Source organism: Rhopalosiphum maidis, chromosome 2 (assembly GCF_003676215.2).
Source record: "Rhopalosiphum maidis isolate BTI-1 chromosome 2, ASM367621v3, whole genome shotgun sequence".
In the NCBI taxonomy this organism is placed as follows: Eukaryota; Metazoa; Arthropoda; class Insecta; order Hemiptera; family Aphididae; genus Rhopalosiphum; species Rhopalosiphum maidis.
In genome coordinates, this window is record NC_040878.1 from 32,641,374 (window position 1) to 32,666,122 (window position 24,749).

Consider the following 24,749-nt stretch of genomic DNA (forward strand, 5'->3'; position numbering starts at 1 on the left):
AATAATAAGTCAGGCATATATACATAGACGATAGGATTATTAATTAATATTATTGTGATAACGTCCGGATCGTCGTACGGGCTAATAAACGAATTACACGATACATATTATAGATGATCGTTATTTTAGTTATTTGTTTCATGATAGTTACATATTTTACTTTTCGGACTACTCGTTTTCTGACCCGTAGGTGTGTTTTAACCGTCGTACGGGTTAAAATTAATGTAAGCCAACTGTTTTGTTGGCCAATTACTGAACACCACGTCCGTAATTGTACACTTCAACCCCGTAGTGGGACTACCAATAACTGTTTTAGCACACATTTACATCACATCATGTTATAACGTTACAGATACGTGTTCGCCGAGCCAATAATATGGAGCTCTCCTACATGATTCGACAATTGGATTTTGTAGTGGCGAATACGTGAAATGCTCTATTTCCTGAACATAGGTAAGTTGCTTAATATCTACTCTTTATCTTTTTCTTATTTGTAGTCAAATACAAAAGCTCCCAATTAGTATTACTAGATTGTTGTTGTAACAGCACAACGTCAAGTGTGGTGTGACGTTGTCCATCTCCTACATGCTACTTTCTTTTACAATAACTTGATAGAAGAGTGAAGACGTATGCTTAATGCTAAAATCTTTCATAATTGTTTTAACTAATTTAAATCATAAATTCAATATTTAAAAATTCATTGCAATTTATTCATAATTACTTAGTTATAGTATACTACTTATATTTTAATAGTAAAACTTTCATTCGACAAAATCCTACTACAAACTTATTTTCAAAATTATTATTTCTTTACTTATGTATCTAATTAATTATTTAAAAATCAACTTTTTTTTTCTAATACCAACATTAGAATTTATTGATCATCAAGTGTCAATAAAATATTTTTCTTATGTTTTCCCAATAGTGATTATCTATTGGCTTCTGTGTATAAACTATATTGAGTTACTTAACTTACTACTTAGTTATTAACTAATGTGCTAATAAAATTAAATAAATTATTTTATCATGAAGAATTATTTCATTTATTTTAAATGATAAAGTTCTATTGACATTTGTCATTTCTAATTTAAATTGTATTATTTTTATTTTATTTATAAAAGACATTTACAATTTGTATACACAATTAATACAATAAGTAAATTTGTTAACGCTTGTATAAGATTTGAAAAATATGAAAGAAGGGAGTATCTATCAATTCCAGATTAATACATTTTAGAGCTTAATTTACCTTGTCCAAAAAAAAAAAAATCATAATTTAAAATTTTTATATATTACTGTTTGATAAAATTTTTTTGGGTAAATCCTTACTTATAATTATTTAATAGATTAACTAGGTATATTAATGTTTAATTAAATTTAAACATCAATCTTTGTCATCTATAACCAGTGGTGTTCCCATTAATTTTTTTGAGAGTATACGGCGTATATGTAGTATACCCTATGGGACACCCTTGTCTATAACTAATTTTAGATAAACATCATTCATTATATATTTATTCATAAATTAAATGCCAAATGGCTATTACAAAGTGTACACAGCTAATATGCTATGCTCTCTATAATACTTTAAGTAAAAATCTTTATCTTAATTCATTGTATCTAAAAATTATTACCTATTTATTATTTATTTACACATTACTCAATTATTCTTCTTGACTTTCTAATTCTAATAAATATTTGACAAAATTGTTTATATTTAATACTTCATAATCATGTTTGTGACACTCATACCCGAAAATTTACTCTCCCCCTAACCACCACCAACTATGTCACTATCCTATGTGAATTTGTGTGGAAAAAATTTGAGTCGGCAAATCAGTGAGTAGTTGCCCTTGTCAAACAAAAACTGAAATGACACCACTGCAATTAATTTTGTCCCATTATTTAGAATTTTGCATCTGTATGCTACACAGTGGACATAGTTACATAATTATAAACATAGTTTTTAAGTGTCCTAAGAAAATCAAATTGATTTGACAAATTTGTGAAAGGATAAGAATGTATCCCTAATATAATAATTAGCTATCCAACTGATTGCTATTTAACTACATAACAATATTATTACACTAGGTATAAAATAAGTTTTAACATACATGTTCATAAAAATAATGTGTTAAGGTATATAACTGTTAATAACTGTAAATTACTTTGATTATGATTATATTTGTACTTACAAAACAGTATTAGATGTTTTTTTAACTTTTATATTATATGATAAATATTCAGTAATAGAATAATTTATTTACAGGTTTCTACGTATTATGTTGCAAGATCCCTACATCAATATATTTTTTATTGTGCAATTATGACAACAATCTTATAATCAATCCTCACATTTGGACTGATGTAAGTATACAATTTGTATTTTTTATATAAATCATCTAATATAATATGAAGCTTAATATGCACTTAATACCTACCATAATTTGTTTATAATAGCTTATATTTTCTAAATATTATTTATTGTACATTTAAATTAGACAAATTAGTACTCTGATATATAGGTATAATTAGTTATTAATTTTTATACATTTGTACATCATGTTAATTTACTATATTTCATCATTTTTGCTACCAATAAAATTCAATATCATTAAACTTAAATTAAATTTATTTGCACAATCTTAATGTATTTAATAAACTGAGGCTGATTTCATAATATCCTACTACATACAATATTCAATCTATTTCCCATTCTAGTTGGACACCACCAGCATGTGCGTGCTGGTTACTCTTACTTTAATTAAAAATATACTTGGTTTATATTATAAATAATGGTTTTATTTTTTTATAACAAACTGGTATATTGCAAAAAATTTTACTAATTTAATGTAAAATTGTCAAATCTTTGAATACACAATGATAATTTACTTATAATTTACTACATTAAACATGTTTAATAAGAATTTTTTTTTACAGATTTCAAATTCCTATATTTTAACAAGAAAAAACTATATTTGTATTAAAATTCAAGTAGCTGGAAAATCATCAATCAAACATGATTTTAAATATTATGGCACAAATACTATTGATAATTAAATTAAAATCCATCATTTAGTTATTATATGCTAATATGAAAAAAAATCGGTTTTTAGCATTAGTTTTGTTCAGTATATTTATATGGCTAGGTATTAATCATTTTATACTCAATGATAATTTCATTGCTAAGCCCAATAATTATCTCGATGAAAATTTGGATGATTTTGAGTTGCGTTTGAAAATTGAAGTTGAAACACACAATTTAATACGTGAAAATATTAAACAGTTAAATTATTCAAGCCACGAAGATAGCTATCAATTTAATGAACACAGTTCGTCAAATTCATCAAGTGTTGCTATTTTAGTAATTGCTTGTAATCGCCCATCTATATCAAGGTGCATAAACAAATTACTAAAATATCGTAAATCAAAAGATGAGTTTCCTATCATTGTGTCTCAAGACTGTATTCATGAAAGAACATCACAAGTTATAAAAAGTTTTGGTAGAGAGTTAATTCATATACATCAACCTGATCAAAAAGAAATTAAAGTGCCATCTAAAGAGAAAAAATTTAGTGGTTATTTCAAAATATCGAGACACTATAAATGGGCACTTAATCAAGTTTTTAACACATATAATTATGAAACTGCGATAATTGTTGAAGATGACTTGGATGTAGCTCCAGATTTTTATGAATATTTTAAAGCTACATTACCAATTCTTCAAAAAGATGAAACTTTATGGTGTGTTTCTGCTTGGAATGATAATGGAAAATTTGCATTGATTGATAGAAATGATCCAAAGCTGTTATATCGGTCAGATTTTTTTCCTGGTCTTGGGTGGATGTTAACTCGCAAAATATGGATAGAATTAATGCATAAATGGCCCCATAGTTATTGGGATGATTGGATGAGACATCCTGACCAAAGAAAGGGGAGGTCATGTATAAGACCTGAGTTATCCAGAACAAAAACATTTGGAAAAATAGGTGTTAGCAATGGCCTTTTTTATGAAAAACATTTAAAATATATATACTTGAATGAATTACCAGTTGATTTTACCAAATTAAATTTAACTTATTTGCTAAAAAATGAATATGATAACAATTTTGTAGAGATGGTATATAAAACACCACTTGTTAGTATTAATGAACTTAAAAATAAGCAAATTAATCACAGTGATCCTGTAAGAATCATCTATTATACCAAGAATAACTTAAAATCATTAACAAAATTATTTGGTCTCATGGATGATTTCAAAAGCGGTGTACCAAGAACTGCGTACAAAGGCATAATTAGTTTCACATATGATAATAGGAGAGTGTATTTAGCACCTGTTAAAGAATGGCATAATTATGATCCGAGTTGGCAATGAATAATCATGTACTATCTTTTTGAATATAGTTTTATATATAATGTAAATAAAAAGTAATATTTTTATTACACTTATTTTATTTTAATTATAATTTAAACTCAATACATCTACATTACTAGCATACAAATTTAAAGAGTGTTTCATAAATAGCACAGTTTTTAATTTTGATATAAATCAATTTAATTAAATAAAAAAAAAAATTATTAACTATTTTATATTTTGTTTTACTATTATAAGTTGAGAATCAAATGTGAACTACTATATTGGTTATATCACCAACTTTACTTGCTCAGCTAGAGGTTACTAAAGTAACTAGAAGTAAATGTAATTTTTAATCATATTTTCTGAACTTTATCCATCGAGTTCACTGATCTGTTAAATTTCTTGCTTGAGGTCCATTAAATTTTGCAGTTTGTTTTCAAAAACTTGAAATGTTTTAAAGTGTCACACGGGATTTAATTTTATGTTTTTGGTAGCTATTGCTAATTGATGCAGTGGCAAAAATATCTGTCATGAAGTTTTTCAAGAATCAAGGTAATTGTCACATTAAATATATGACTAATAGCAACATCCAGCTTGAACTGAATTTCTTCACATTTAAATTTCAACTTATAAAGAAACAAAATATGTAATAGCTAATACATTAAAAAAAAATTAAATGTCTATTGCAAAATTAAAAAACAGTGTTCTTTATGAAACCTTTATATTTTGTTCACCAAAGAATATGTAGAATAATATATTCATAATGGGAAATTGATTTATTATTATTATTATTTTTTTTTTATTTTATATAAATTTTATAGTTCAAATTGGCTGTTATAACTAATAAGATTTTAATTATCTATTAAATTATTTTGTTATCTTGTTTATAAATTAATAATTAGAAAATTATTGTTTTGTGTTTTATTTGTTGAAAAGAAATGTGGGTATAATAAATAATAATAAATTTATTTGAATAGCTATTTATTATGTATGTATTAAATATTTTAACAAGATATTTATATATTTTTTTTATGTGTGTTTTGTTTACAAAGCAAATTTAATCAAAAATGTAGGTGATAAATCTTTATTTACACAACGGTCAACAATTGAGATAAAATAATATAATATTTATACAAGATTAAAAAAAAAAATAATACAAGTAGCATCCATTGGTAGCACTTCTATATTATAATTTAATAGATTTTATCATTTATGTTTAAGTCTGCATGGCAGACTCAAACATGTTGGATATTAATGTTGTTATGCCTTATGCATGTCTACCAAAATGGACGTACCTATACTATTGTATCATCATAAGTCAGAAATACAGAACATATTTATTTTATGAAATAACTGCATATCTAAATTTTTGATAGTTCAGAAAAAGTTCCAGTATGCATAGTTGTGTTAAAGGTAGCAAAAAACCAAATGCCCAATTCTAAAAAAAAAAATCAAAGCACTCCATATACATACATTTTTTGATTAAAAATAAAAATTTTAATGTTTTTGTTTATTTAATAAAAGTGTACTTATATAGTACATATTATATTGCGTTATATTTATGAATATTTAACAATAAGCACAACAAATGGATTTGATACTTGTATAATATTTTTTCTAGCCTAAACCTGCAAAATTATTTAAATGATATTTCAATTATGGTATTCTAAATGAAAATCAAATAAACAACAAAAATATATCTTCACATATTAATTATTTTAACGACCATTAGAGTAATAAAGTCTAATATTTAAGTTGACTTTAAACAATTAATAAGCTGGGCGTTATTAAAAAAAAAAAGATTCCTGTTAAGCTCTAAACTTAAGTCGTTTTACTTTCTTTTGGGTTAGTATTTCAAACTTAGCATAAAAACAAATTGTTCTACTATTCTACTTTAATAACCTATTAAAATCAATTTGGTCTTATAGAATCCAACTATGAAATATTGCAAAGAATTCAAATACCAACAAAATACAAACTTTCCAAATTCCAATTAGTATAGCGACTATCCAATAGACTGTAGAGTAATAGAGATATAGCGCCTGCTACACTTTTAATTCTAAGTGGATGTAGTGGGTTTTTCGTATGCGAATAATACAGATTAATACTTTGGAATATTTCAATAGTATAATAGTAACTATTTTATTTTTTTTAACATGTTGAATAAACTAAATAAAGTAAATGGGACGAATGGACAATATATGGTTATTACTTCTTATGTTACATGAGTTATGTTTCGTTACACCTATATTTTTAAGGATAGCCGCCACTGTATTCCAATCAAAAATATTATATATTTTAAGATTTATACGTATCATTATATAAAAATGCCATTTTACATCTCTAAATCGTTCTTCCACTTGCCACTTAAGCTTGGACCTAAAATTCTAACAGTATCAGAAGTAGCAGAATCTATACCTAAATAATAATTTCGAACCCACCTTGTAATTTATTTTAAACTCACTAATCCTTGACTTTAACTTAACATCCCAGATAATCCTTCGTCCAAGAAGACTAAAGAGATTTTGGAGTAGAGACTTACTAGTAAAATATAATCATTTTATTATGCTTAAAATGAAGTTTTATATCCGTAAATGAAAAAATATTATTATTTCTTATTTAATCGTAAAATTATTTATGACTGCTAGTATCTACATCGAAATATATAATTATTGTAAATATTAAATTGTATATTTCAAATCAACGTAAAAAAAAATAATATTTAAAAATGTAAAAGATAAATATACAATATAATAAGCTAAATATATTTTTCTTATAACTATTAAATCATTATGTTTATATAACTATATTGGCTATATTGTATAATATATTATTTATATATATTAAATAGTAGATAATGTAAGGTATAAATAATAATTTGTAGCCGTGTAGGTAGACCATATATTAGTGCAATTCAATAATATGCTACGACTGCTACGTTGTTGATAGTACCACCAATAAATATGTTCTATAGGTGTATAATATTATCCATTTATGTTAGAATGTTAATTAAAAATTAATTAAGTACCTATACATTTATTACTACACATAACTACAAAAGTGAAAATAGGTTTGGACTGAGTATTCACTAATTATAATCCATAATGATCGTATTTATCTTTTATCATGCATTCACGCGTATATAACAAGTAACAACCTAATATCATTTAAATACTAGTATTTATAATAAATGCTAATATTTACCTACTTGGATACTTAGTACTTAATTAAAAATATTATATATATTATTCAATTACACAGGAACAGTTGACATCATAAAAACATTACACTACAACTACGCAGTAACAATTACGTGTAGGTCAGTAAATAGTTAGTATTACTTAGTAGTGGGTAATGGGTATACATTACCCATAACCAACGACAGACTTAGGTATAAAACTAAATCATAGAACGCATTATTCACTTATTCAGTGTTCTTACTTCTTACTTACCCACATGTATTAGATAGGTACCTCAATTGTGTTAAAATATAAAAATACTTAATTTCGTGAAAATGTGTAATAGATATAGCTGATATAATAATTATAACAACAATATTTGAATTTTAAACAGTTTTAAATTTATTTATTGTGATCTGTGATGTGCTTATTTAAACTTTGTTGAAAAATATATATAATGTAGTACAAGTACAGTTATTTTAATAATTTTAGTATTTAGTTTTCTCAGAAATTAATAGATATAATGTCTCACTACAATATGCCAATTGCTGAATATGTGTACACAAAACACTTCGAAGAAATGAATGTAGCTCAAGATGTTTATTTAACATTTACTGACAAGAAGAATTCTAACGATCGATTTTTGTATGTTTATGACTTACTAAAACAATATGATTGGTTACCTACAAAATGTGACAGTTATATTAGACTATCACAGGCGCATCGACGATGGAGAAAACGACTGAAAAAAAGCCTTAAAAAGGTTGGAATATTTATTAATATGGATTGTACCACAGCAAACAAAAATAATGATACGTCTGATCAATATAGATCACGTGGAAATGAAGCGTTTAAAATTAAAAATTATGAGGAATCGTTAAAAATGTATACTCGAAGTATAATGACTGCAGAAATTGACTCTCCCAACTTTGCTTTATCAGTGGCAAATAGATCTGCTGCTTTATATTATTTAGAAGAGTATGAGCATAGTTTAAAAGATATTGATCAAGCATTTAAATCCAAACAGTATCCATTGCAGAATCATTATAAGTTATTTGAAAGAAAAGGAAATTGTTACCGTCAGATAAACCAACCATCTATTGCTTTAGAATTCTATTGGGTATGCTATATTTTTAACTATTGATTTAATTTAAATAATACTTTCTTATTGTAAATAAAGATGTAACACCTGCATTAACTTGAACCCTAAAACATCCGTATAGGTATAGCCGTATAAAGACTTTCGTGAGACAATGTTCTGGGGACATTTGAAAATTTAATCGCTATTTATTGGTAAAATTCAGACAGTTCAGTCTTCAATGTTCACTATAAGTCTATAAACTATAGTAAAAAGCTCTTATCTTAGATAATAATTTTATAGAGATATCAATGTATTATTCTACAATTTGTTCAATCTATGTTCTCAGTTTTGATTTAATAATATTTACTATTCAATTAGATACACTTATTGGCTACCTAATAATATAGTTTAGAAAAAAATTAATAATTATGTATCCCATTTTATAGTTATGCACCTATATAAAGTTTATGTCCTTAAGTCATTTATTGAGTATTGACGTATCACTACAGATATAATGTATTATATATATTGTATATTTCTGTGCGTATTCCCCCCTTAGTATCTTCGTGGAAAATCATTATATTTAAATGCGTTTTTTTAACTAATAAATAAGAAAATTCAAATTAAGACGTTTCGAATTATTTTTTTTCAAAAATAATTTTTCATTCAAATTGTTTTTTTTTTTAACTTTTAAGATAACCATTTTTTATCACATTTTTTAAATTAAAATTGGACATGGTCTTTTACCGCCAAAGAACCGGTATACTCTGATTTACCATAGCCTTATTTTTACGCCAATTATTATTTGGGATTCATCTTGTATAAATTAAATTAAACCGCAATATGTACTATTATATTTAAATATAATTTATTACCAAAATGTCTTTAAAATATAATTATATTACAAGTAGGTAGTAATAAAACTTAAGTCAAATAATATATGTATTAGTTTTTAAAAAATCGCATAATTAAAAAAACAGATTTTATAAAAGCGTACCTATTAATTTCTTTGGCTTTTTTTATAATTGCGTCTTCAATAGTTTTTAAACGTGTTAATCTTTTATTACCTTTTGGAATATTTTTTAAAATTATTGTTAGAACTGTTTTTTTTATATATGTGCTTAACGGAATAACACGCAGTGAAAGCATCTGTCATAGCAGCAAATACTGCTTGGCGAAATAACACGTTATATTCTGTGATAACATCACGTACTGAATCGAAATATAACTTTTATCAGATAATTATCGTGCTTATATTTCCGTTATCGACGATTATCGCTGTTATTCTAGATTATTTACAAATGTCATTGCTATTAATTATTATATGTTATTTTTATTATGTGTTATATATATAATATCATGTATCACTAGCACTGCCACTTCTAATATTGCTTAAAAATTAAAATCATTGATTTCCAACCTTTTTTTGGCCAAGAACGGTTGTAGCGGAAACGGCCAATATTATATTTTGACGGAAACGGAGAATTACAGAAAATTGACACAATCTTGATAATTTTAAATAGTATATGTAATGTTTTAGCAGTATGTCAATATATTGAGTTATTTATTGATTTATTAACCATTTTAAGATAAAAAATATTTTTTTAAATTGTTAATATTATTAATTTTACCCTTGCTATAAGAGCTCCACTAATAATTCATTATTTACAGATGGTTATAAAAAAATCTTCCTTCCAATAGAGATTAATTAAACTGAGATTAAAGCGTACGATTTGTGGCTTATTAACAAGTTTTATAACTAGTATTCTTATAAAATCAAAATTTAATTTGCTTTAACTTGGTGAATTTTCACTCAATTTTAAGGTTTTATAGTTAAATAATTAAAAAAATAAATAAATATGGGTTCTTATAGAAATTAATAAAATATTATATTTAAATGTCTCAAAATAATTTTTTCAAAAATTCTAAAAATTCAATAGCAATTTTTTTATGTAATTTAATTTAAAATTTCAAAGTAGCCATTTGCTTATTGATATTTTAGATTGGTAAGTTTTAGTTTATTTATTAGTCTACAATGTAGATTACATCTTTAATAATATTGTTTATAAATTCCTAGTTATATTTTAAATATTTATATTCTTGATACATTTTATTTTTAGGATTGTTTATCATGTTTAGATAGTAATACATATTTAACACTAGATGCCAAAGCAAAAATCAAAATCAGAATATCAGGATTCGTGAAAAAATCTGAAGAGGCAGAAGAAAAAATTAAAAACATGAATTTTAAATATAAAAAATTCAAAAAACTTGTATTTGATAAAAGTTCTAATTTATCGAAATGTGTTGAAATACAAAATTCAAAAGAAATGGGGAGAGGATTATTCGCATCAAAAAACATAAAGCCTGGTACGATTTATATATTTAATAATTTATACTATTATATACTGATTACATATAACCTTATATGGTTCCAGGTCAAAATATCTCCGACAAAATATCTTCAGTACAAAATATCTCCTGTTAAAAATATCTTTAATGCAAATTTCTCCCATGAAAATATTTTAATATTTAAAAATATGTTATTGTAATCATAATATGATATTTTTAAAGTAATATGTTATTATTATTATTTATTACAAGTACACAATAAATTATTCATTATAATATAATCGACTGTATTTATAATACAGTGGTTTTTACGCGTATACAATAATATTTTCCACAAAATTAATATGTCAAATTATAATTTAAGGTTGTGGACGATTGGGTGATGTAATAAAATTAAACAAAATTAAATAAATTGAGTAGGTAACTAATGTAATAAAAATTTAAAAAAAAATAAGTAAATGAATAAAAAATCAAATCAAGATGTGTTAAAATTTAAGATTGTGGGCAATTCCCCTTACTTAAATATTTCAGAGATGTCATTTCGTTGTATTGACTTACCATTTTAAATAGTTTTGTTCTGGAGATATTTTTGACTAGAGATATTTTGACCGGAGATACATTGTCCGGTCACCCCGTTATACATCGATAAATTTCCATACCCGCAAAAAGCGCCCATAATAAGTAAATATTTTTACGTAATATAAGTAGTTAGCAGCCCGCATACAGCACGTTACTACGTTAGCACCATTGTCCATCATACATAAACGCTTGAAGAGTTTTACATTTCTGGTATCAATATTTTTATTTTATTGATGAAAAATTGTGTTCATAATAATAACAACAAAAAATATGTTTTAATGCGAGGCTGCATAAAAATCAATAATCAATATAGTGAGCTAATATCCCTAAAACACGATTTAGTGACACGTGATTGGATTAAATTAATCAATTGTTGAATTATTCACGCAACTTAGCGTGATAATTTGAATTTACGTATAAATATATAATTATAAAACATTTTATCCGTGTTATGTATATTATTGATATTTTATCTGGAAAATAATAATTTAATCGAGATGTAAAATGAATGTGGTCTTGACTTCTAAAAATTTGGAACTACGCGAATATTATAAATTACGTATAATACTGCTGCACTGCTACAGGATACTCTAACTGAATACTTTAAATAAGTTAAAAATTAAAATATAATTAGATATTTAGATGTACTTATATATATAGTAGATACAAATAGGTAATATAAATATATATGATGAATACACTTCTTTGTTTATTCTTACAATAAACTTGAGATGGGTACCTATCTAATAATAATTAAAATAGTCTAAGCAGTGGACGTCAAACCCGCATAATTATGCTACAGTGAAACCTCTATATAGTGGACAGCCATGAGGAATTATAAAATATCCCCTTTAGTGGGTTGTCCACTATTGAGAAAACATCTATATAGAAGACATTTGTGAGAAATTACTAAATGGCCATTATAGAGAGATGCTGTAGAAAATTGATTAACATATAGGTACATACATATTACATATACATTGAAATATTAATTTATTATTTATTATATAATAAGTATGTATTTAAAAGTGTATAAAAATGTTTAAGGTTTATGTACAATTAGAAAACTCTAATCTTTTTTGGGGTAAATTTTTTCTGCTCTTCAAAGTAAATTTGCGAATTGACTACCATTTGTCATTTTTCGAATAAGAAAACCATTAAGATAAGATAAAATATGAACGTATGAAATATATAATAGATAAATATAGTATTTTAAATTAATTACATTAGTTTACATTAATTTTGACATGTATTGTGTCCATTTATGAGAGATAATTTTTAATTTTGGTACCAGTTTCTATTGTCCACGTCTATTATTAGGAGTGTCCACTATTAAGAGGTTATAACTTCTATTATTTACATACATTTTTGCTAGGGAATTTAAAAATGTCCACTATTGAGAGGTGTCCATTAATAGAAATTTTATTGTACTATTTATTATAACACAATCTATAAATATTTATTATTTAGATAAAATAATCAATAAGTTGTAAGTACAATGTTAATTGTTAGTGCGATAAAACGATTTGCGATTAACTTATTGAAGATTCATTGATGGAATTTCAGGCGTACCTGATACTATTTATTATAAATACTAGTATCTATAAATAATGCTGCCTGCTGGTACCTATTAATTGATAAATACTAGTATAATAATATTATAATCAATTTTATTTTAGATAAAAATGTTGTTAAATTGGTTATTTAAAAGTATACCAATAAATTGTAACAAATTTACACAGATAAAATTTAAATATACTTTTTTCAGGTGAAATAATTATTATAGAAGAGCCCATTGCTGGTGTATTTAAAAATAGTAAGTGGATGTTCAACTGCAATTATTGTTTCAAACGATGTTTATCAGCTATACCGTGTTCTAAATGTTCACAGGTAAATCGATTTTTAATATATTTTAAATTATACGAGTTTAAAATTTTAAATGCCTACGAAAAAAATATTTTACTTATAATAGGTTATCTACTGTGATGATGCATGTTTACAAAAAGCGTTCGCCAGTTACCATAATACAGAGTGTTCATTAGTCTATCCTCTTAAAGAGGACCCAACTGTTGAACCCACTCACGATCTGGCTTTACGTTGTTTCATGCAGCTCATAAATGTAATGGGTATCGATCATTACTGCTCAATGGTACAAAAGTATAATGAATCAAACTTTAGTTTTGGCGGAAGTAGCAACCATTTAATAGACCCTTTTTACTCAATTTATGCATTGGATGGAAATGAAGCCAAAAGAACAGTCTCCAATTTATTTTTTATGTATTGTACTGCATCAATGATGGTATCTCTATTGTTGTTAAATAAATTTGATATCCCATCAAATTTGTTAGGCACTGTTGGCGAATCGCTAGTTCATTTGCTATGTATAGCCAACTTGAACTCTTATGCGTCTATAGAGCTATCTAAATATATCGGAAACAGCAGTGATAATATTGTCGCAAATCGACCAGCAATTTTTGATTCTGTTGCTTTAATTCTATGCTCTGCGTACAGTTTGATAAATCATTCATGTGATCCAAATGCGATAGTTCAAACGTATAGTGGTATAGAAGTGACTCGGGCAATACAACCAATTTTAAAAGGATCTCAAGTAAATCATATTAAACTGTAGCTTGTAGGTATTGTTTAAATATATATATATATATAATTGTATTGTATTTATATATTATAGATATTTACTGATTATGGCGTCAAATTTATGTCACATACTAAAGAAGAACGTAGTATACATTTATTTGATCAGTACCAATTTCAATGTCAGTGCCAGGCTTGTATGAACAATTGGCCCAACTATGCGTCAATGGAATTCAATGAATTATTTATTGGGTATATAAATTAATATATTATGCTATTTAATTGTTTAAGGTATATTTAAATAATAATTAACAGAGTAGATGATTGAACTAACTACACAATGTGTATAATGTTCATTGCTTATAAGTTATAGCTCAAAATTGTAGAAATTTGGACATCAATGACTAATCCACCATTGTTTTATACAAATAATATAATATAATAAATATATACCTGTCTATTAGGTAAACGTATGTGAAATTACACCAGTTATGGTGTCAGCTAAGTAGGGTGTCAGGTACCCAAATGATAATGTTGAGTATATTTACAACCAAAGTGTGTTGTTTCATTATTTAGTTATTATTTACAAATATATTATATAAATAATAATATTATAATGATTTACTTTTATTCTGAGTTAATAACTTAATACCAAGGAACAACTGAACAAAAAATCCTTTACTTTTTAGCAAGGGATTACTGTTTAGTGATAATTAATCCATGAAATATTTTAGAAAATTCGATAACGACCGTTTCATTTGACAACAATTTGTTCATCGTACCGACAAAACTATAAATACAATAAGACATGAAAATATGCAATAAACGATTATCTTTCCTTTAAATTGTATTATGCTATTAAAATGTACAAATTAAAAACGTACAGTGATTATATATTATATTTATATCGGTACATCATAAATTCATAAGTGCACACGCATCGTGGTAACTGGTATTTTTATAATATATTACCCTAACTCAGCACAAATATTTATTTTGGTTAATGATTAAAATTTTTCACGAAGTATTTCTAAATAGCTATATAAGTGTCTTTAAGAGCAAATGTAACATAATTATTCATACAAATACTTCATTACGAGTTACGATATGCGTGAAAACTTAATAACTTGCGTGAAAAAATTTCGCACAGTAATTAAATTTACCATAAACATACAAAGGATAATCACATGTATAATCACATTTGAATCGAATTAAAATATTATTATTTATTATCTAACGTGTCATTTGCGATAATAAAACATTAGTGTGTAACTGTAATTGGCTTAATATTATTATTAATATACTCATGTATACATTGTAGTGATAACAACGTAACCACTAGTTACGGTAGTTACATATTAGTTAATTTAACTACAAAATATTTAATTGTTTACTATTACTAAATTATTTACTTCAGAAATCGATTTTGTAAGCTTCGGTTAATTTTGTATGCGTTCACGAGAAATTCCATCCCTAATTAATTTTGTGTCTTATAAAGTCGTTAAAGACTTAAAGTCAATGCTGTTAAATATACATATTAGATCAATGCTGTTATACTATATTAGTAGCTATTTATCAAGTTGTATTGGTTTGGAAGGATGATCGGTAATATAATCAAGTCCGATTCAAATCAGAATACCTTGTAAATTTCATTTTTTCTTCTGTACTATTTCACCAATTTTTTTTAACGAAGAAATTATATTATTTAATTAAACTAAACATTTTTCATATTGTCTTATTTTGCAGCTGTGACTCACTCTCTATTAACGACGAGGACAATGGCCAGCTTAGTATTCCAAAATCAACTTTATCCAAATTCAATAAAATCGTAAATTTATTATTAACTAAACGCAAGATAAATATTGGTTATTTAGATTTTTTATTTTCATTTTTAGATTTGTTATATTTTAATTCTAAAAAACCATGTACTACTTACTATAAATGTATTCAATTAGTCCAAGCATGTTTGTATTACACTTCAGATCAAGTACATTATATGTCATCGAATAAAAATATAAAATAATAAAATGTGTATTATATACGTGGATGTGTAAAGAATGACGCAAACACATCTGCTTAAGAGGCTCTGCGTCATGGCTTAGTGTTGGGCTCAGTAGGTCTGCAGACGTGTGATCCTGAGAGAGATGATCATCCCAAAGTGTACTTATTTTATAATACATAAAGTAACTAGGTGGTTCTAAATAACTATAAAATGTATATGTACAAAATACAAATGTACAATAACAGTATTTACATCATATTATCCTAGTGTAATCTTTTACAGTATTGTTATTAATTAATTAAGTACCTATACACGGCCACACAACATACTCTTTTTGTACAAATGTGGTTTGAAATTTTTTTTACTTATTTAGCATATGCATCTTAATTGTTTTGTACCTGGGTGTAATTTTAGGTTACCCAAACAAAATAAAATATATAAACAGCAGGAAATAAAACTTCAGAAGACACAAGCTTAAAGTAAGAATAAATGCTAAAATTCATTATGTGCCAGTGCCATACAAACTTTAGTATGTTTGAGCTCTCTTTGGGTAGAAGTGCTCATGTTGGCAGTTACAAGTTGTGTACTTTGTTTGGCCCGCTATCATAATGATAAAATATAGAAAGTGTTTGCACCTTTATATATCCATCTTGGTCTCTAGTCCTGTTAATCTTAGTCCGTGGTGTGAGTTAGTCTAATCTGTAATCGTAATCACACAGAATTGTATTATATTTGAGATAACGTAACTAGGCGATGACTAAAATTCGTTTATTGTTACGTATTAGGTACGTTTTGTATTTAACTGATTATTTTTATAGGTAAAATGTTATTATGTTAATAATTATGTTGAAACTAACTAAATACAATTATCTGCCGTATATATTTGAGTAAATAATGAAGGTGATGTCGAAAAAGTTACGTCTGCATACCAATTTTTACAGTTAGTAAAGTAACAGTTGGGCAAATGATGAGAAATGTGAGAACAAAGTCAGGAGTGTCTATTCGTTGGTCGGCAAAAATCTTGAATAATTTTGATTGACACAATCCAGGCACACGTTTGGGAAATATAAATTATCAATTTGATTTTCATATAGAGAGGTTGTAGCAATTATTGAGTCAGTATAAGAACTGCGCACAACTCTAATGGCATCTCTAACCTAGACTTTGTGAGAAAGTTGTTCCTTTTATAACCTTTAAAGGAGAGACCTTAGTTTTGCACGTCTTAAAGAAGATGAATACTTTGTTTGTCACGAGGACTACACAGAAATATACTGTTGCGGCATAACCCTTTTGGGACGTGTCAGTAAAATCTAGCAGTCGTATATTCTAGTATTCACAGGTGTCAATATGGGGTAAAATGTCTATGTTGCACACCGATGGCAACTCTGGCGGAAAATGAAGCCAAACTATATGATGTCGTGGAGAAAGTGGAGTACCCACTCTTACTGAGAGTTACCCGTTTCCGCCAACATATTAGCTGTTTCTGCCATAGCCCTTTCCCGCCAAAAAGAAAACAAAAAAAGTTTGGAAACCATTAGTTTTAATTTTTAAGCAATATTGAATAAATGTTGTGACTTGTGGTATGTATAAAAGATAGTAATATACATGTAGTTAATAGCAATGGCATTTGTAATACCGATAATTGTTGATAATTATTGTCGATAACGAAAGGAAGCATGCACTGTATCATAGTTAAATTATAATTTACACAATAATTATCTGACAAATGTTAAATTCTTATATTTCGATTCAGTATCTGTTCTGTTTCAAAATCACTATTGATTTTTAAATAGCTATCCATCAAGCTGTATTGTTAATATGGCCGGTCGTCCGTAATAATAGTGGGTTGCCGATTTCACTTAAATCAGAGTTGGTATCGAAAAATACTGGAATTAGGCTTAATCTGCTTAGAGTATAAAAAAATTATTGGTTAAAATACACTTTTGGCTTAACATTTTTGGACCCTTCGAAAGTATTGGATTGTTTTTCTTTTGATTATGTCAGACATCCCTGTAACATCAAATATAGTAAGTACGCCGATTATATTTTAGAAAACTATATTGATGAAAATTCGAAATTTCCGCCAAGTATGCGGGTTTCACATACAGTGACATTACACAGAACAACCAACAATTGTGAATATTTTTATTCTCATTTCAATCAACAATTTTATAAGGCATACCCATCATTGTTTTACTTTTTTACAAATACTTAAAGATACGATACAGATGGATACTTATATGTGTTCAAAGTAGTGCTTAAAATAATATATAAAAAAAAAACAAAAAAAATATTAAACCGTTTAAAAACTATAGAAGACACAATGACAAAAAAATTCCAATGAAATTAGTAGGCAACCTCTTTTCAAAACTGTTTCTTTTAATTATAAGATTTTTTAAAACCTGACCTATACTTACGATTGTAATTTTTTACAACTTGACATAAACTTGTATTATAATTTATATATATTTTTTGTGACATTTTTAAATATTTAAAAATGACGATGTGTTTATTCAAAAGTCTATTGAGACTATATTTTAATATATTTTAATTTATTTTTGATTATATAATATTTAAAAAATTAAAAACTATTATAATTGCAGTGTCTATATTCGATTAATTTATTATTATTATCTACTTGTACTACAATTTATAATGATAAGAATATGTAACAATTGTACATGGTTCCCAAATAGTAATTGGCGGAAACGTCTTTTCACAAAAATAAATTTTGGCGGAAACGGGAATCCTACCTTTTTTGTTTTTGGCGGAAAAGGGCTATGGCGGAAACGGGACCGCAGAATAGTCGTGGAGCGGACCATGACTGCAGGTGTCTGGACGAAAATTAGTTTATCGACTTATCGGTTACCAAAACACCAATAAACACATTGTACACATTATATGGTAATTAATTAGAAATTATTGTTTTGGTATTTATACATTACAAAATATTATACTTTTTTGCATGTGTAGGTTGAGAACAATAATATATATCATAGATTTATTATTAAAATAATAATATACTATTTACATTAACATTCAATTTAATTCAAAAATCAGATATAGCTGATATAGGCGGTGTATAAATTAAAACATGTCTACTACAACTTTTACGAATTGGTATTAGTTACAAATTTATATAATTAATAATAAAATTGTGTGTGAGGCAATGCTTTTCTTATAACTTGTTTATTACTAAAGAGTACCTAGTGGCGTAATTTAGAATGTTTTGTGGGAGGGCCGAGGGGTGACAAAAAATAAAAATTCAAAACCGACTTGTGGGATTTGGACTTTGGGGGACTATGCCCCGCAAGTAGAAATTTTATATCTCATTATTACATATCAAGATAATTATTTTGTATTGTATAAAAAAATGAACAAAAATTTTTATCAAATTTGTTGTCAATTTTTTATTTTTTATAACATTATGTCCAGATTCCTTAGCCTTTTGGAAAGTTCATCAATAACCTCTTCTTTAGTATTTAAAGTAGAATAACTCCGGAAGTTTTTGTTCAAATTTCGATTACAATAATTCAATTTTTTCAGAAAAATTACCTGATTCACATTTTGCTTTACAACATGAAACATATATATGTTCTCATTTAAAAAAATACACTTGGTATCGCCACAGGATACACTTTAAATGTTGTGAAAAATATAAGTATTCAAAAATATTGCCTTTAATTACATTTAAAAATTAAAAAATCAGAATTTGAATATATGCCTAATTTAAGTACAAAAATGGGGTGGGCATGTTTTAAAAATCACCTTGTGTAGTAATATTTATAACAATAAAACAATATGCCCAAAAAAATAATGATACACAAAACATATTTTCATATTAATAGTTTTATACAAAACAATAGTGATGTTTTCCAATTTCCCAATTTTATCCTAATGAGATAAAAAAACCAATAAACTGTTTTAAAAGCTGCAGGTCATTTTGCTCCTCATCCATTTGAGTACAATAATATATATAGCTACGAACAACGCGTTATATTTTTTTAAGGATCTATTAGGTATTTAGGTCCTTAGCTAAATGGGCTCTATACTATTTGCTTGCACACCCACTAATATATACCTAGTACTGATATAAGTACATAACCATAAATTATATTTTAATGATTTAGTAGTGCAAATTAAAAAATCAGCCACATCCCCTCCCCACCATGACAAAATCATTTGACCGCTACTGCTTACACCCACGGACCAATTAAATGGCACCACGATTCACAAACCGCAGTATAGTTTCGATATAAATACGAACGGTTTAGGGATTTAAATTGTAGTGTCAGTTCATCAGCCATTATCGCTCATACAAATTATAATTAAAATAATATTGTTGGTTTTATATACTGTGCGCTGACCTATTTATCGCAGTAATAATAAATATTTAACCACGAAATCAACTCCGAGTGACTTATTGCCAGAAAGTGCCAATCTGTCGTGGAACACGGCGAACATATTGAAATAATTTTAAAAATACCTACCGTAATATTTATTATACACAAACGAAAAACAATATGTTTGTCCTGCTGCACGCCGTCGTCACTGTATTCGCTCTTACCACACTCTTACGGTAGTGTTGAATATCTTCTGCTTTGATCCCGCCCAATCGGTGGAAACCCTCACTGAATTCACGACGTGTGAAGAATGTATAGAATCGGAATGCGATTCAACGCTGAAACATATATGCTTTCTCGGTTCAACCAATGATTCGTATTATTATCTCGAGTGTGAAACAACTACTGTTCAAGGTGACATTCAGTTCTACTCTGAAGCTGAATGCAAGGCATCGTGTGGGCCGAGGGGACTAGGCAAACTGCACATGCGACGGTGTGTGTTACGTGTGCTGGATAAATGTCGACCCGAGTACGTTGATAGCGATGCTCCGTGTTTAATGTTTGACAATACTTGCGCCTTGGTTCCATTCAAACCTGAAAGCTAGGTAAAAAAATAATTGCAACTATGTATATATTTATACATCCGACCATCACAACGATGACTGATATTAAATCATGATAATAATATGTCACACATTATTTTTGAAATTGACCGTTAATTGTCAACGAAAAATTGTTTTTCAATAAAAAAAAAATTACCTAAATTATATTAATAATTAATATATTATTCAATTATATTGTATAATTAATCTAAATTATTATTGTTCTATTATTAATTTAGTCACGCTTATAAATTATTGTATAATTATATTATGTAATCGATACACACCATTATATGTATTATTGCGTGAATATTAAACTATTACTCTATCTCATATAATTTAACATATAGTATACAGAGTATATATAGAGTAGTAGTATAGGGTAGTATATAGAGTGCTTCATAAGGTGCGAAATTTTTAAATGCGTGGGATTTGTTTGTTTGAAGGTTGTCAACCCTATTTTAGTTATTTTTGTCATCTATTACTACTCCGATTGGTTCGATTAGAATGTAAATTCATTTTTCTTGAACTCGTTATGGAGAGATTCAGTAACCAACAACGTATTTATTGCATTTTCAAAATGTATGCAATTATTATGAAACACTCTATATATATGTATTTCAATTTTGGGCGACGATATTAATTATTATTTTGTTATGAATCAAAAACATTATTAATTGTGTTCAAAGATTTCACATATGAAATATGTATAAATATATTATATTATGTAATATGTATATTATTTTGAATTTTACTATACGCAATGACATTCCTGATTTTATTTTAAAATATTATTTATTTATAGGTACTATAAATCTATTTTTAATTTTTTAAGGTAAGTATTTACAGAACGATTTAATAAAATTTTGATTTATATAAGTTGATATAATAATATGGTATACATTTGGTTGCAACTTGTTTGTGTACATTTTAGATTTTGAACGGATGAGTGATGAATGTATTAATTTTACATTGGTGTGTTTTTTTTATTTTAGTGTTTGTTATGGCGTTTTGGAGTAATAATAGTGCTTTAATTTTTGACTTCAGTTCAGTTTTGAAAGAAAGTGAATCTAGTTGGTACTTTGGGAGCTCAAAAGTAAAAAATTTCAAGTAGTTTTCTAAAGCGTCAGGAAAAATCTAATAAAGGGAACGAAAAACCGAAAATTTTTTCGCTTAACCAGTTTTCGATAAAATCAATTTTTTTATTTTGCTATAATTCAAAAAACAAATCATTGTAAATACTTGAAATTTTTAGAAAATGTTTATATTAGTGTTATCTATTTAGGATTAAATTTTCGATTTTTCTAAGTTTTTTTTTTTTAAATACCTTTAAAAAAATTTGGCATTCCCTAAAATCTTTAAAGTTAAATACAATGTTTATTATAAGTTATACTTATTGTAGTAAAAATCGTTGGTCACAATATTGTTTATAAGCATTTAAAGTTCAAATATTTAAGAAATATGTCAAAATCACTAAAAATGACTACCGTTTACCTTGGTCCCATGTATATATGTTCATATCTTACGAAGACGTCGCACCCGCATGTGTTGTCTCTGTCTTACACACGTACGATATGGTAAATTTTTGTTCACCAGTTTCAATAGCGTACTTTTAGTTTTGATATTAGAGTAATAGAGTGAATTGACCTATTATCAAACTTTTTGATATTAACATTATCTGTGTTCTCTCGTTATTTTTTTACGATATTTTAATTTTTAGTTGACTTATGAATATGACAAATATTAAATATTTTAAAATGCTACATAAACATTTTAATACATTCACAACACACGTATTAATTAGAATATACATTTTAATTTTAAATTATTATACAAATATTATCATTTTATACATTATATATATATATAGCATATTATGTAGGACTAGATCTTAACCTAGGGTAAGGATAGATAACCCCATGACTTTTTTCTTTAATATTTAATACAATTAAATTTATGTACATATTATTATATTGTACTATTTGTACTATAATGTTAATGATTTCAATTTTGTTTTATTTTTTTCTCAAAACAACGACTATCAGCGTATAATATTATTATATTTAGATTCTAGACTCGTTCTAGGAACAAGGCTGTTTTTATTAAAATTTAGTTACTTATACAAAATATACAGGAACTACTCCACTCGATGATCAATCATCAATCATGAATTAACAATACATTTCTCATTTGTTATAAATAATGTACTAATTTACCTAAAATTAAAAAAATGTATACTAGGTAATAGGCATAAGTACATAACCATAAATTATATTTTAATGATTAGGAAGTGCATATTTAAATATCAGCCACATCCCCCCCATGACAACATCATTTGGTCGCCACTGCTTACATACGACCAATTAAATGACACCACTATCCACACACAGCAATAGTTTGGATATAAATACGAACGTTGTACGGATTTAAATTGTAGTGTCAGTCCATCAGCCATTATCGCACATACAAATTATAAGTAAAATAATATCGTTGGTTTTATATACTTGCTGTGCGTTGACGTGTATTTATCGCAGTAATAATAAATATTTAACCACAAAATCAACTCCGAGTTACTTATTGTCAGAGAGCGCCAATCTGCAGCGGAACACGGCGCACATATTGCAATAATATTATAAATGCCTACCTACCGTAATATTTATTATATACAAACGAAAAACAATATGTTCGTCTTGTCGCACGTCGTCATAACTGTGTTCGCTTTTACGATAGTGTTGAATGTCTTCTACTTTGATCTCGCCCAATCGGTGGAAACCCTCACTGAATTCAAGTCGTGTGAAGCATGCTTACAATCGGAATGCCATAAAATGGGTAAACATACATGCGTTCCCGGTTCAAATGATTCGTATTATTGTCTCATTTGTGAAAAAACTACTGCTGAACATGACTTTCAGTTCTATTCTGAAGCTGAATGCAAGGTAGCGTGTGGGATCATGTCTGTATGCACGTGCGGCGGTGCATGTTACGTGTGCCCGATAAATGTGGAACCGTATGAGTTACAATGCGATTGGCCGCCTTTCATGGTTGACGATACTTGCGCCGTGGTTCCATACCAACCTGAAAGCTAGATAAAAAATAATTACAGTTATGTATATATTTATATATATCACAACGATGACTGATATTAGATCACGATAATATGTCACACATTATTTTTGCAGTTGATATTAGCCACTTCAATGACTTTTTGTCAACCGTTAATTGTCGACGAAAATTTGTTTTTCAATAAAAAAAAATTACCTAAATTATATTAATAATTAATATTATTCACTTCTATTGTATAATTAATCTAAATTATAATTGTTATTTTATTAATTTGTTTAAGTCGATAAATTATTGTAAAATTATATTGTGTAATTGATAGACTTAATATGCTTAAACCATTATAATATGTATATTATTGCATGAATAGACAATAATAAACTATAATTACTCTATCTAATTTATATTTTAAACTTTATTTTAATATTTTTATTTTATTCGGCGTGTTGTTGCTCGTCGTATTCGAATTTCGAATGTTGTAAAAGTGTACTATGTATTCATGTCGTATAAAGAGTTATAGATATTAAAGTACCGGAAAAAAAGAGTTTCATTTGAAAACCGAAATTCGTGACACCGCGGAATACTTATTTATTAGTACAAAA

At 26.7% G+C, this 24,749-nt stretch overlaps 2 protein-coding genes across 4 annotated transcripts; both read left to right on the plus strand.

Moving 5' to 3' along the window:
- The first annotated feature begins 61 nt into the window (after positions 1-61).
- Positions 62-4,873, plus strand: LOC113551811 (alpha-1,3-mannosyl-glycoprotein 2-beta-N-acetylglucosaminyltransferase-like). 3 transcript variants are annotated; one of them, XM_026954309.1, is made up of 4 exons: positions 62-263; positions 353-453; positions 2,270-2,367; positions 2,941-4,873. In XM_026954309.1, exon 4 carries the CDS (start codon positions 3,095-3,097, stop codon positions 4,373-4,375), a length of 1,281 nt encoding a protein of 426 aa, XP_026810110.1. In that variant the 5' UTR covers positions 62-263; positions 353-453; positions 2,270-2,367; positions 2,941-3,094; the 3' UTR covers positions 4,376-4,873. The 3 variants fall into 3 exon arrangements, with proteins under 3 accessions (XP_026810110.1, XP_026810111.1, XP_026810112.1); XM_026954310.1 differs by having other exon boundaries at positions 62-224; XM_026954311.1 differs by having other exon boundaries at positions 78-190.
- A 3,126-nt stretch (positions 4,874-7,999) lies between these two features.
- Positions 8,000-21,090, plus strand: LOC113552433 (SET and MYND domain-containing protein 4-like). The gene is made up of 7 exons (XM_026955315.1): positions 8,000-8,656; positions 10,738-10,987; positions 13,317-13,438; positions 13,521-14,156; positions 14,238-14,392; positions 15,887-16,005; positions 20,900-21,090. Exons 1-7 carry the CDS (start codon positions 8,060-8,062, stop codon positions 21,088-21,090), a joined length of 2,070 nt encoding a protein of 689 aa, XP_026811116.1. The 5' UTR covers positions 8,000-8,059.
- Positions 21,091-24,749: the final 3,659 nt, after the last annotated feature.